The sequence below is a fragment of the Alosa alosa genome, chromosome 4, assembly GCF_017589495.1.
Source record: "Alosa alosa isolate M-15738 ecotype Scorff River chromosome 4, AALO_Geno_1.1, whole genome shotgun sequence".
In the NCBI taxonomy this organism is placed as follows: domain Eukaryota; kingdom Metazoa; phylum Chordata; class Actinopteri; order Clupeiformes; family Clupeidae; genus Alosa; species Alosa alosa.
Window position 1 is genome coordinate 15,749,945 of NC_063192.1, and position 13,059 is coordinate 15,763,003.

The window sequence follows — 13,059 nt, forward strand, 5'->3', positions numbered from 1 at the left end:
CATTTTGCCTCTTGTATTATTTATTTATTTATTTGTTATTCATGGAATGCAAAGATAATACCTCTACCTTCTCTACTCGGTGCTACCATCAGGCCATTTGGCTACTTGAAGTGTGTCGTTTCAAACTTCATACTTCTATTTCAAACTCTAGCTGATACATTAGATTTAATACACAAAGTTAATACATTATATTTAATACGCAAAAGTACATGAAAGCATGGTTATTATTTATTTATCAAAGAGACGAGAAAGGCAATGAAATGTATTGAAGGTAATTTGGACCAATCAGAGCGATCAACGTTTTGAGGCCCGCCCATGGTCAACAGCTTGTGCTTGTAAGGTTAACCTATGAGTACTGCGGAGTACCCGTAGAAAAAGGCAGGCGTAATGTTTGATGCTTAGGACAGGGCGTTTGTATGAATCTCAATAACTATCTAGCGTCCAACTGAATACCTTAAAGTACATCTGACCAATGGATCAATACAGTATATTAGGTAGAATTGGCGAAGGAGCCCATGGTATCGTTTTCAAAGCGAAACATATCGAGGTCATTCAAATTGTTATTGTTATCCTATGGTAGCAAAGATGCAACACTACTTTTGACTTTCTTTAACCTTACTTGTTTGCTAGCTATTACATGTAACTTGAATTATCAGTCTTGGAGCAAATGTATGATTTAACATTTTGGGCTCATCGCGTTTGATTTGATAGGCTATGTTACTTGCTAACGTTAACCTGTGTGCTATCCAAGTAGCACTGCTAACGTAATCTATGTTGCTATGCTAACGTAAACTGATACTGACCAGGGACCATAGACGAGCACATTGACACTCATTTTTTCCCTTTAAGTTTTTAACTCTCAAAGAAATGTTGTAACTCACATTTTTTAGACTGGGGAAACGGTGGCATTGAAAAAGGTTGCTTTAAGGAAGCTTGAGGATGGAATTCCTAACCAAGCACTTAGAGAAATCAAAGCACTTCAAGAAATAGAGGACAATCAATATGTAAGTGGCCTGATCAGCCAAATATATTGCAACACTTAGCCTATGATATAGCCTACCTAGCTACATCCTTGAAGTTCTTTTTTCAGGTTGTGAAGCTGAAGGATGTCTTCCCTCATGGCACAGGCTTCGTTCTTGTGTTTGAGTACATGCTGTCAGACCTGTCAGAAGTCATCCGAAACTCACAGAGGCCTTTGACTGAATCGCAGGTTAAAGGTTACATGATGATGTTACTGAAAGGGGTGGCCTTCTGTCATGAAAACTCCATCATGCACCGTGTAAGGTTTACTTGGGTTTAGACTTTGAATGCATTGTTTTTATGTCATGTAAATCAGGGTCCAACATAAGAAAATGGCCCTTCTGGCCCGGGGCAAATAAAAGAGCATGTTGGGCCAGTTGGATGGCCAGTCACCATGAGGAGTTAGTACAGCTCACCTGTGATGCTAACTGATTGAAACTAAGCATGTGAGGCTACTGAAATAAAGAGGGCGCTCATTACAACATAATAAATTAACAGTTATGTGTAAAAGTGACTTTTCTGACTGGGCCAGTAAATATATACAAGGGGCCAGCACAAATCTCATGCACTGGTAGGAGGGGCCTCTGGGGGGGAGGGGGGTGTTACATTGATGTAAATGATTATTAAACCTTAAAAATATTTATTGCTCAGTTAACACCTTTGTTCTTAAACTGTATAGGGGAGCTGTCATTGAATTTTTACTGTTTCTTTTGCCTGTACAGGATCTAAAACCAGCTAACCTATTGATAAGCTCCACCGGCCATCTCAAGATAGCTGATTTTGGTCTGGCCCGACTTTTCTCCAATGAGGGAGAAAGGCTTTACAGTCATCAAGTGGCCACCAGGTAGCATATGTCAGAAACTGTAACAGCCATAACAGGGAGATAAAGTGAATTTTAGTTAACCTCCTTGAAGATGTAGGTCACTCTGTTGGTATGCAATGTATGTACATGATATAGGCTCACTAATGTTTAATGTCTTGTCGTATTTGATCTCTGAGTGGCACACTCATTCCTTTAATGATCCACAGCTACCATACTATTTGGTTAGTGTGTGCCCATGACTCCTGATGTTTTCTCTGTAGGTGGTACCGTGCACCCGAACTTCTTTATGGTGCCAGAAAATATGACGAAGGTGTGGACCTATGGTGAGATACTCAAGTATTCCAGTTTTGCTTATAGGCTCTGTGTTTTCAGTCAATCAAGCAGATTATTATGTCCTATAATCCTGCGTGTAGGTTGATATCCACCTAAACAGGCAGCAGATGGCAGTAGAGCACACATTGCCTTTAATCACACAGAAAGTTCTGTCTGTTTATAGGGCAGTCGGCTGCATTTTTGGGGAACTTCTGAACAACTCCCCTTTGTTTCCTGGAGAAAATGATATCGAGCAGCTTTGCTGTGTTCTGCGGGTGCTTGGAACCCCAAATCAACGTGTGTGGCCGGTGAGAGGATTATGCTCAGAAAACAGAAAGTGCGCTGATAGAACAAAACATGGACACTCCTTCTGTGACTCAGCTGATAGTAGCCATCTCTAAAACTTCTAAATACAGAATTTGTGATCTGCCATCATTCCATGCTTACATGATTCATATTTAAATGATTTTCTGGCTATACAGGAGATCAATGAATTGCCAGACTACAGCAAGATCACCTTCAAGGAGAACCCTCCCATCCCTCTGGAGGAGATTGTACCAGACACCTCCCCTCAGGCCGTGGACCTGCTCAAGAAGTTCCTGGTCTATCCATCAAAGCAGAGAATCAGCGCAAGACAGGTGACCAGGCACTGCCATGCAAATGTGTTGTTGTCAGTTTTATTGTAATCTGTGCAATTGTAAGGTTACTAAGGTAACTTTGTGACTATTTGTGATCTGACTTCTAAATATCTTTAGAATATTAGCTGAAATAAAACAGAATATTAGCTGAAGATGCAAATCTATTAATGGGTCTGTGTTTAGTAAGTCAGCAAGAAATGCTTAGTGCAGTGCTCTCTGTGTGATTCAAAAATATTATTTGCTTCATTATAATGCAGGGACTGTGCTCACACTGATGTTGAAATCATTACATCTTTTTTAATAGATAGCCTTAAATAGCCCTAGGTCTGCCTCTTTTCTCCTAGAGGTTTACCTAGTTCCACCTGAGTTAAGATATGAAACCTTCATTTCATATAACTATATTCAGCTCATCAGTCCTTCAGAAGCAGGTCTGTGAAGATAGCTAGCATGCTGTTTCACATCCTTCACAAATGCATATTGTAGGGGGTTTTCAAATAAAGAGGATTGCCATTAACTGCTGTTTATAACTGCTGTATCTCCTCTTTGTTTTGTCTGCAGGCGTTGCTGCATCCCTACTTCTTCACAGACCCCCTGCCCGCCCATCATTCAGAGCTACCCATTCCCCAGCGTGGGGGGAAGCACTCCCGCCAGCGTCTCCAGCCCTCGCACGAGTTCTCTGTAGATCGACCCCTCCATGAAAGCTTGGTAGATCCCGCCCTCGTTCAGGGATATGCACAGTAATTATTATGATGATCACAATGTGAATACTATTTATTCATTCCTTATATAGGTCATTTGGATGTATTTACTATCATTCATGTAATAATGTCTCTCAGTGTACAGAATAGTTCAGTCCTTTGGTTACTTTTCATATTTGCTCCATACTCTGTGAACAAACTCTTTTTGGTAATTGACAAACACATTTCAGGATAAATATCCAACAAGGGTGGAGTGGTGTATGGTGTGACTGGAAAGTATCACACAAGTAGAGCATCCCTCTCACTTGTGCAATGGGGGCATGTGTTTGAATTTGAGATAAGAGGAGGTGGTTTTGGATGGGAAAGGATGAATCGGGTGGTGTACAGTGGAGATAAGGCTCTTTCATAGAAGTTTCCTTCAGGTTAACAGCCACCCTGTTGCCTAAGAAACTCAAGCTAAGAATGTTTACTTTTTAAATGAAGTATTTTGTGAATGTGTGATTTGTAAATTTGGTTGAAAATTATAACATTGTAAATAGATGTTAAAAAAAGTAAATGTACTTGTAAAAAAACTTTGCCTTAAACATTAAACCCAAATTTGGTTTTGTAGTTTTGTGACCAATATGTTGCATGGCTTATTGTGCTTATACAAGCTGCCTTTATCTCCTCAGCCAAGCATATTAAAATCTCATTATGTGAAGTCCCTGGAGTGACCAATGGTATAAACAAACTGACATCGTAACATTACGCTCACATATTGGTGTAACCAATCACATTCTCTTTGCCTTTGAATATGTTTCCCGTTTGAAATTGGCAAAGTCTGATTTATTGTCTACCTCTTTTAGATAGCTCAAATGTTCATCAACTCCATTATTAGCCAGCCCTTTGTTATAGTATTGTCCAGGTTCACCTCACTTCCTGTCTGATCTTTTCGCCTCTTCTCGATGATCTGAGGTTGCTGCAGGCTTATACCTATTCTGAATTTCACTTCCTCCATTTTGGCTGTCTATTACCCAACTAAGGTTGCGTTGTTGAAAAGCTATAAAGGAAACACTCAACTGTTATCTTCATGCATGCAAACGCTAGATGCTATTAATAGCTTAATATACCTTATCATAATTTTATCATGGTGAATCACCATTGAGTGCGAAGCAACACAGACGCTATGATGAAAGTGCAGCCTAGATGCCAACGTGCTTAAGGGCCAAGAGGATTCTGTCTACAATGCTTATTTCACTTCAGAGTCAAGTAACACAAGAATGAGAATTGAAATGAATATTCTCAAACATTAAATTTAGTTGTGTGTCATTTGAAATATTATTAACATATTTTTGTCATTTTGATATTACAGGACTTTCTTGTCACCAGGATATAGCATGCACCCCAAAGCCTAATGTAAACAGCTTGAGTGGGTATTATGTGTACAAATACTGTACAAAACTGGTTTCACGTTTGTGTTCAGTCACAGAGCATTGCTCATATACTACCATGTCAGCCACCGTTCCTCTTCCCCCTCGACACCCACACAGACCTCTCCAGAATTTCCCTGAGAAATGAATAGACAAAGGGAAAAGAACAGTCCGCTTTGCCTAACAAATTACTTCCACAGTCCTTCTACTGTCTGGTCCCCTTGGGTGCTATTAGGCCATATCTCCCAGCATGATTGCCGCGTTTGTTGTATTTGCATCCGAGCTCTCCACTCAACTCACTCAGTTCAGTAGCGGTGATATCAACAGATCTCCTTTGCATTCTTTTACTGTTGCTTGCCTTTGTCTGACAAACAGTTTCACTAACATAGAAAGACCAGAGTCAGTGGGTCAGAACCAATTCAGGCTACACAAACTGCCATTCCTGAATTGTTTTTTTTTTAATTGACACAAACATAAATGTTTCTTTCATTCGTGTGAAGTGACTGACATGAAATATTAATATGTCTAATAGGTTTATGACTTTATGTTATTATAATGATGCTGCACTAAAATCTGAACTGAAGTCCTTGAATTGCTAGAATTTTGTAGCTCTGTAGCTAACCTTACTACCAACTTATCTATTTTAAGGTCCTGAGTTGAATGTGTATTTACTGATGTGATCCTATTTGTAAATCAAAACTTGATTGTTAGGAAATTCAAGAAATGTTGAGCATGTCTTTGTTTGTGTCTAACTGGTTAAATAGTGCAAGAATTAACCAGACAATTGGAATCAAACTGATATCACAAAGCTGTGCTAAAGTGCTAAAATCGATGTTGACCACCAAGACTTCTACTACTCTCTACAGTGTTAAAAGCAGAAACAGGAATGATGGAACTTGTGGAAGACTAGAAGTAATTATTTCTCTGTGAGATGCCTCTGACATGCACTTCCTGACACTCAGAATAACTGGTGTAGGAGGTGTGTCTTTCAAAGTGTGTTTTCTGAAGTTGACCCTCTAAAGTTGAGCCCTCCCTTTGTGCCCTGTTTCTAACCTTAGCAAGTGCAACTCACTGTCAGTTATCCCTCACCCGCTGTGCCACATGGTATCTCTCCCCTTCCTCTACTAATCTACATCTGCTTCAGAGAGATACAAGACTCCATATACAGGTAAGTGCTGCATATGATTGCTGCATATGCCACAATCTACTACAAATTAAGTGTTGGATAGCTGGGTGCACATTTTCAAACCTACAGTACCCCTTTCAAAGTACATTTGATACATACGTAAAAGTAAACAAATGCTAAAAGAAGGTCCTTAGTAAGGCAACAATAATTGTATGTCATCATTGTTTATTTATTGTAGTGTATGTAATATACTTAATGGCACTTAGTTGAGGAAATCCATTTTTTTTATCCAAATTTTAGATATGCAAGTTCAGTTTAATACAGTACAGAGTGCCATAGTGTCATTACACTAATTAAGTACTGAACTAATGAAATGACAAAAGGAGAAAGTGCATTTGTTTCATTCAGAGACCTGTAGCTACAGTCACATCTTCAGTACATCATACCTGTCTTTGTAGTGGTTGTGAGTGATTTAACTCCACTCAAGAGTTGAATGGTTCTCTGCAGTAGCAGGCACCTGTGATCAGCTTATATGCCCTTCTTTACAAACATATCCTTGTCCTCTGTATCAGACTGTTAGCTCTAACCTTGGCACAGATATGCAAATGAAGGATCAATGACCGATATTTATATCAAAATGTATTTCCTTATGAAATTCCAAAATAGAGAATCTAGGTTGATTGTTATTTTTTTATGTGGGAAGAATAAAAAGCCCCATCTACATTTCCATATTTCATCCTCACATTTGTGGAAAAACAAATGTAATGCTCTGCCCTAGTCATATGGCTCTGTGACTGCATAATATTTGACCATTTGAACCGTCATTCTCACTGCATCACTGGTGTTCATGTTTGGCTGTGCAGCAGCAATGATGGACACCTCAATGGAGCCGCAGTCACGCTGGTTGTCCCCGGCGTTCCTGCCCCCCGAGGCCTTGGCAGCCTTCTCCTCGGAGTCAGCGTTTCTGCCTCCACCTGAAGAGGAGCCGTCGTTCTCTGCCGTGGAATCTGACCTCAGTGTGCTGCCGTCCCTATTCACCAGCTCAGCCCACAGTCGACACACGCCATCATACAGACACAGTCCAGGTCAGGCAACGTCAGTCCCAAACACTGACACGACACAATATGGCTGAAAAGTACACTCACTCTAATATGTACAAATATGCACAGATACAAAATTTTACTTATTGACCTTTACTCTACCTTGACATTGATGAAGTAAACAAAATTAGACTATAAATGATTGTGAGTGAATGAGTGAGTGAGTGAGAGTACAGTAAAATATGCTATTTAGTATAATACAGTTTAGCTGAAGTTACTGAAAAAGATTTAGTGAAGATTCTTGCTAAATGACCTCTGGTTCATTGCCCTAAATATTGATTAAAATAAACGATGCACTAGTTCTAAACAAGTTGTGCCTCTGCATTTTCACCTTCCCTAACAGTTCGGCAGGTGTACACCTCCCCTCCCTTCCTGAACAACATCTCCTGGTTAGATGGCTCAGCAGGGCAAACTCCGACTACCTCCTATCCCCCACCGTCCTCCTCCTCTTCCTCCTGGCACAGCAACCCTTTCTCCAAAGCCTCTTTCCACCCGAGCCAGCACCTCTCCCCATCACTCCTCCCCACAACTGCCCCTCTCTCCTCCCTCAAGTGTCTGAGAATGGAGCCCCGCGGCCCCGGCCAGGACTTCAAGGAGAACCTCCGGCTCCAGGAGTGTGTGAAAGGGGAGAGACTGACTCCCCAGGAAGGGGCTGAGGAGGCTGCCCGTCTCCACGATCCCCACCTGGTCGGCCCGGCAACAGCCGGGGGCTATGGCCACTCGCCACAGTCTCACCCGTACGCTCCCACGCACTACACCGCATACATGACTTCTCCACAAGACCACAGCAGCGCTGCCATGTACCTGCCTTCCTCCTTCTCCCCCAAAATGCGCAACAAGATGGCCTTCTATCCTCCAGGTAAGCCTAATGGTCTCTCTGGTGCAAAACAAAGGGTTTCAATACAGCTATATAGATGTAACAATACACACAATCTCAATAAAAAATAATGTAATTGTATAAGCCGTTTATTATGGGATTGAAGTGGTAAAGGGACATTGTGTACTATCTGTGAATTTTGAATTCTGTGTGTTTTCTTTCCTGTGACAGAGGCAAGGGAGTGTGTGAATTGTGGGGCCACTGCCACCCCACTCTGGAGGCGAGATGGTACAGGCCACTACCTCTGCAATGCCTGCGGACTGTACCACAAAATGAATGGACAGAACCGACCTCTCATTCGACCCAAAAAGAGACTGGTAAAGTTCTTGATGATTATGATTAATAGGATTTTCACATGTTGGTTGGAAGGTCTGCATCTCTTTTGTTCATATTCATTATTATTCACTGTCAAGTGTCAGGGAAAAAGAGTACTTTTGACGATGTTTCACTGTGCTCCAAGAAAGCCATCCTGAAAGTTTCACATTTCACAAAAAGTCCCTAAGTGTGTAGTATGTATCCTCTGTGTAGTAATGTAAAAGTAAATAGTCTTGTGTTAGTGCCTGTAACTCATTACATCTCCCTCATCACTCTAGGTTGTGAGCAAGAGGGTGGGCACTCAGTGTGCCAACTGCCACACCAGCACCACAACCCTGTGGAGACGCAATGCCAGTGGCGAGCCGGTATGCAACGCCTGTGGCCTCTACTTCAAACTCCACAATGTGAGCATCCTAACTGTCTTCCAAATGTAGAATTCAGAAAATTTGAGTTAGAAGACTGCAGAATAGAAACAAGGACTTTTCTCTACTTGGTCCATTAAACTTGCCCCAAGAAAGTATAATATTATTGATTGACATCTCCTTCCATTATTAAATATAAATTGAATGTATTTGCTTTTGTATCATCGTGAAGGTTTGCCATGATCCCCACCTGCATGTGATGTAAAAGAGGAAAAGAAATGAGAAATACAAACGTAACTGTTTTTCAAACGTGTGTGGTTTCTAGGTGAACAGACCTCTGACCATGAAGAAGGACGGAATCCAGACGCGCAACCGCAAAGTGTCCAGCAAGAGCAGGAAGGGCAAGCGAGGCTGCCTGTCCGAGACGGACTTCTATGCCCACCTATCCAGGGGCCCGATCTCCGAGCAGCACATGGACTCCTACTCACTGGGCCCTGCCCCTTTCCTATCCTACAACCACTCGTCTCACATCATCCCCCCCCCGCCCTCCCTGCACCCCGCGGTCTCCCTGCCTTACCCCTACCATCCGAACACTACTCTGCTGCCCACACTCGTGGGAGGGGCCAGGGTATGATAACCTGATGAGAATGAGCCAAGCACAGTTATGTGTTTGTGGTGTGTGCATATACCCTTACTGACGAGTTGGTGATACTCTTGTGGATCAGATGTTAGTGCAGTCATATTTATTGTTTTTTATTGTTTGTTGGATGGATGTTTTTTTTTGTCAAAGAATAAACCTAACTTTTAAAATTCTGTATGACAAGGAAGTGTCATGTCTGTAATGTGAAAGGTCTTTTGCATTTGAAATCGTCTTTGTGAATTCAACATTATAACCCTTACAAAAATTAAATGTTTGCGGCAGATTTGCAGCAAACTTGTGGGTGATTTGTGGGAAACAAATGAGTTCACTAGAAAATATCGCCAGAAGTTTGCCAATGTTGGCCGCTAGAGGCAAACTTCCAGCAAAGTTCTGGTAACAATGAGAAGTTTGCCACTAGGCAAATGTGGCAAATGTGTTCGCAAGTGATTTGCCATCACACTTAGCTAATAATGGCAAACTTCCAGTGAACTTCTGGTGACAACCCTAATTAGAGTGCATTTTTTCTTAATATTATTATTCTTCTCACGCTTTTTGTGCGTTTAATACAGCTTCAACCGTTTAACTTAGAAACTTCATTCAAACTGCGTTGCGTAGGTCTTACTTATGTGACTTCAGCTATGTATTTTTCATTTTTGTAACTTTTATACTTTTTAAAATATTAATTAAAAACTACTAAAATTTCCCCATTGACTTAACATTAGATTATGACATCACAATAGAGCAACTAGAGAATGTAATTCCAGGGAAATACGAGTGCATGAAAATGCAAAAATGGTTGCTGAATAAAATATTGTTGAATATTGTTTAAAATATAATCCAAGTAAAAAGATGGAGGTCAGATAGAGAAAAAAGTTTGGTGGGGAGTCATAGTTGATGACAACTGACAGTTGGAATGGCTGAAGAGTTAAATAGTTGGATAGTAAAAATGGTTAGGTTGTTTAATAGGGAATTATTATAGTGAGGACTTTTATTTTGAAACAGTTGTGGGCAGAGGAAACAGTTGGCAGGAGTCATAGTTGATTACAACTGAGAGTTGGAATGGCTGAACAGTTAAATAGTTGGATAGTTAAAATTGTTAAATTATTTAATATAGAATTATTGTAGTGACAACTTTTATTTTGAAACAGTTGAGGACAGAGGAAACAGTTGGCGGGAGTTATACTTGATGACAACTCACAGTTGGAATAGTTGAACAGTTAAAAAGTTGGAAAGTTTAAATGGTTAAATTATTTAACAGGGAATTATTGTACTGAGGACTTTTATTTTGAAACAGTTGTGGGCAGAGGAAACAGTTGGCAGGAGTCATAGTTGATTACAACTGACAGTTTGAAAGGCTGAACAGTTAAATAGTTGGATAGTTAAAATGGTTAAATGATTTAAAATGGAATTATTGTAGTGAGGAGTTTTACTTTAAAACAGTTGTGGGCAGAAGAAACAGTTGACGGGAGTCAAAGTTGATGACAACTGACTGTTGCTAGAGTAGTTATGGTGGTTGCTATGCTGGTTGCTAAGTTAATGTTGGTTGCTAGGTTTTAACTGTGAATGTGGTTGCTAGGCTGTTACTAGGGTACTTGAAGTCGTTTCTAGGTTGTTGCTAGGGTGTCCATGGTAGCTACTATCAGAAATAAAAGAGTTACTACAGTGGTTTGCTAGTATAATCATGTGGTTGCTATGGAAACTGACATAGATGCTTAATTTCAATGGTTGCTAAATTGGTTGCTAGGTAGGTGGTGGTTTAATATAGTAGGTTAGAGGCATAGTTGATGATAACTGACAGTTGGAATAGTTGAAAAGTTAAATAGTTGAATAGTTTAAATGGTCAAATTATTTAATAGGGAATTATTGTAGTGGAGACTTTTATTTTGAAACAGTTGTGGGCAGAGGAAGCAGTTAAACAGGATCTGTAGTCTTAATAGAGCCAGATTGTATGCTTAAAGCCTGAGACAGACAGTTGCTGGAGGTGGCCGGAACACTTGGCATAGGATTCTAAGTGCCCTACTGTGATGTCATAATCGCCAATGTTAAGTCTATGGGGAAATTTTTAGTAGTTTTTAATTTATAGTTCAAAAAGTATAAATGTTACAAAGTTGAAAAATACATAGCTGAAGTCACCTAAGTAAGACCTACGCAACACAGTTTAAACAAAGTTTCTACGTCAAACGGTTGAAGCTGAATTAAACGCACAAATACGTAGAAGAAAAATAACTAGAGAATGTAATTCCAGGGAATTACGAGTGCATGAAAATGACGCTAGGACAGACATGGTGGTTGCACAGCTTAATAAAAGTTGATACTTTAAAAGTAGACAGTTTAAAAGTTGAATGTAGATTGGGAGTTGATCACACTAGTTGACTGAAAAGCCCAGGTTGCCAAACAGTTGTGGGCAGAGGACACAATTGGCGGGAGTCATAGCTGATGACAACTGACAGTTGGATTGGTTCAAATATTTCATAGGGAATTATTGTAGTGAGGACTTTTATTTTGAAACAGCTTTGGGCAGAGGAAACCGTTGACGGGAGTCATAGTTGATGACAACTGACAGTTGGAATAGTTGAATAGTTAAAACGTTGGATAGTTTAAATGGTTAAATAATTTAATAGGGGATTATAGCAGTGAAGACTTTTATTTTGAAACAGTTGTGGGGAGAGGAAACAGTTGACAGAAGTCAAAGTTGATGACAAATGACTGTTGCTAGAGTAGTTATGGTGGTTGCTATGCTGGTTGCTAGGTTTTAACTGTGAATGTGGTTGCTAGGCTGTTGCTAGGGTACTTGAAGTCGTTGCTAGGTTGTTGCTAGGGTGTCCATGGTGGCTACTATCAGAAATAAAGGAGTTACTACAGTGGTTTGCTAGTATAATCATCTTGGTTGCTATGGAAACTGACAGATGCTTAATTTCAATGGTTGCTAAATTGGTTGCTAGGTAGGTGGTGGTTTAATATAGTAGGCTAGAGGCATAGTTGATGATAACTGACAGTTGGAATAGTTGAACAGTTAAATAGTTGGATAGTTTAAATGGTTAAATTATTTAATAGGGAATTATTGTAGTGGAGACTTTTATTTTGAAACAGTTGTGGACAGAGGAAACAGTTGAAAAGGATCTGTAGTCTTAAGAGAGCCAGATTGTATGCTTAAAGCCTGAGACAGACAGTTGCTGGAGGTGGCCGGAACCATATGGCTCTGGCCGGAACACTTGGCATAGGATTCTAAGTGCCCTACTGTGATGTCATAATCGCCAATGTTAAGTCTATGGGGAATTTTTTAGTCGTTTTTAATTAATAGTTCAAAAAGTATAAAAGTTACAAAGTTGAAAAATACATAGCTGAAGTCACCTAAGTAAGACCCACATAGCGCCCAGTTTGAACAAAGTTTCTACGTCAAACGGTTGAAGCTGAATTAAACGCACAAATACGTAGAAGAAAAATAAGAACTAGTAAAGCATTTCCTGAAGGAAATACAGTGCATGAAAATGCAAAAATATGATGTAAAATATCATACAGAGTAAAAACAAACTATATTGGTTGCTAAGTAGATGAGGTTTAATATAGTTGGAATGACTGAACAGTTAAATAGGTGGATAGTTTAAATGGTTAAATTATTTAGGTAGATAGTTGACGATAACTGACAGTTGGAATGGCTCTAATATTTGCTAGCAGTTATGCTAACTATGTTAACAAAGATAATAATATTAACAAAGTTACTATGCTAACTAGCATGCTA

At 39.9% G+C, this 13,059-nt stretch overlaps 2 protein-coding genes across 3 annotated transcripts; both read left to right on the forward strand.

Moving 5' to 3' along the window:
• Window positions 1-323: 323 nt before the first annotated feature.
• Window positions 324-4,100, forward strand: cdk20 (cyclin-dependent kinase 20). Of its 2 annotated transcripts, XM_048242318.1 has the most exons (8): window positions 324-547; window positions 891-1,004; window positions 1,091-1,279; window positions 1,743-1,864; window positions 2,104-2,166; window positions 2,340-2,463; window positions 2,638-2,793; window positions 3,352-4,100. In XM_048242318.1, exons 1-8 carry the CDS (start codon window positions 473-475, stop codon window positions 3,532-3,534), a joined length of 1,026 nt encoding a protein of 341 aa, XP_048098275.1. In that variant the 5' UTR covers window positions 324-472; the 3' UTR covers window positions 3,535-4,100. The 2 variants fall into 2 exon arrangements, with proteins under 2 accessions (XP_048098275.1, XP_048098276.1); XM_048242319.1 differs by lacking the exon at window positions 324-547 and having other exon boundaries at window positions 554-1,004; window positions 1,128-1,279.
• Window positions 4,101-5,706: 1,606 nt separating this feature from the next.
• On the forward strand, window positions 5,707-9,493 carry gata1b (GATA binding protein 1b). The gene is made up of 6 exons (XM_048241580.1): window positions 5,707-6,068; window positions 6,890-7,111; window positions 7,470-7,985; window positions 8,175-8,320; window positions 8,597-8,722; window positions 9,006-9,493. Exons 2-6 carry the CDS (start codon window positions 6,895-6,897, stop codon window positions 9,312-9,314), a joined length of 1,314 nt encoding a protein of 437 aa, XP_048097537.1. The 5' UTR covers window positions 5,707-6,068; window positions 6,890-6,894; the 3' UTR covers window positions 9,315-9,493.
• The last annotated feature ends 3,566 nt before the right edge of the window (window positions 9,494-13,059 follow it).

Bases quoted from the DNA above. Each gene is read 5' to 3' on its own strand.
- cdk20 (XM_048242318.1), top strand. From the start codon at position 473: ATGGATCAATACAGTATATTAGGTAGAATTGGCGAAGGAGCCCATGGT. The intron at 1,865-2,103 runs GTAGCATATGTC...TTTTCTCTGTAG, and splicing joins AGTCATCAAGTGGCCACCAG to GTGGTACCGTGCACCCGAAC. The intron at 2,464-2,637 runs GTGAGAGGATTA...CTGGCTATACAG, and splicing joins CAAATCAACGTGTGTGGCCG to GAGATCAATGAATTGCCAGA.
- gata1b (XM_048241580.1), top strand. From the start codon at position 6,895: ATGATGGACACCTCAATGGAGCCGCAGTCACGCTGGTTGTCCCCGGCG. The intron at 8,321-8,596 runs GTAAAGTTCTTG...TCATCACTCTAG, and splicing joins TTCGACCCAAAAAGAGACTG to GTTGTGAGCAAGAGGGTGGG. The intron at 8,723-9,005 runs GTGAGCATCCTA...TGTGGTTTCTAG, and splicing joins TCTACTTCAAACTCCACAAT to GTGAACAGACCTCTGACCAT.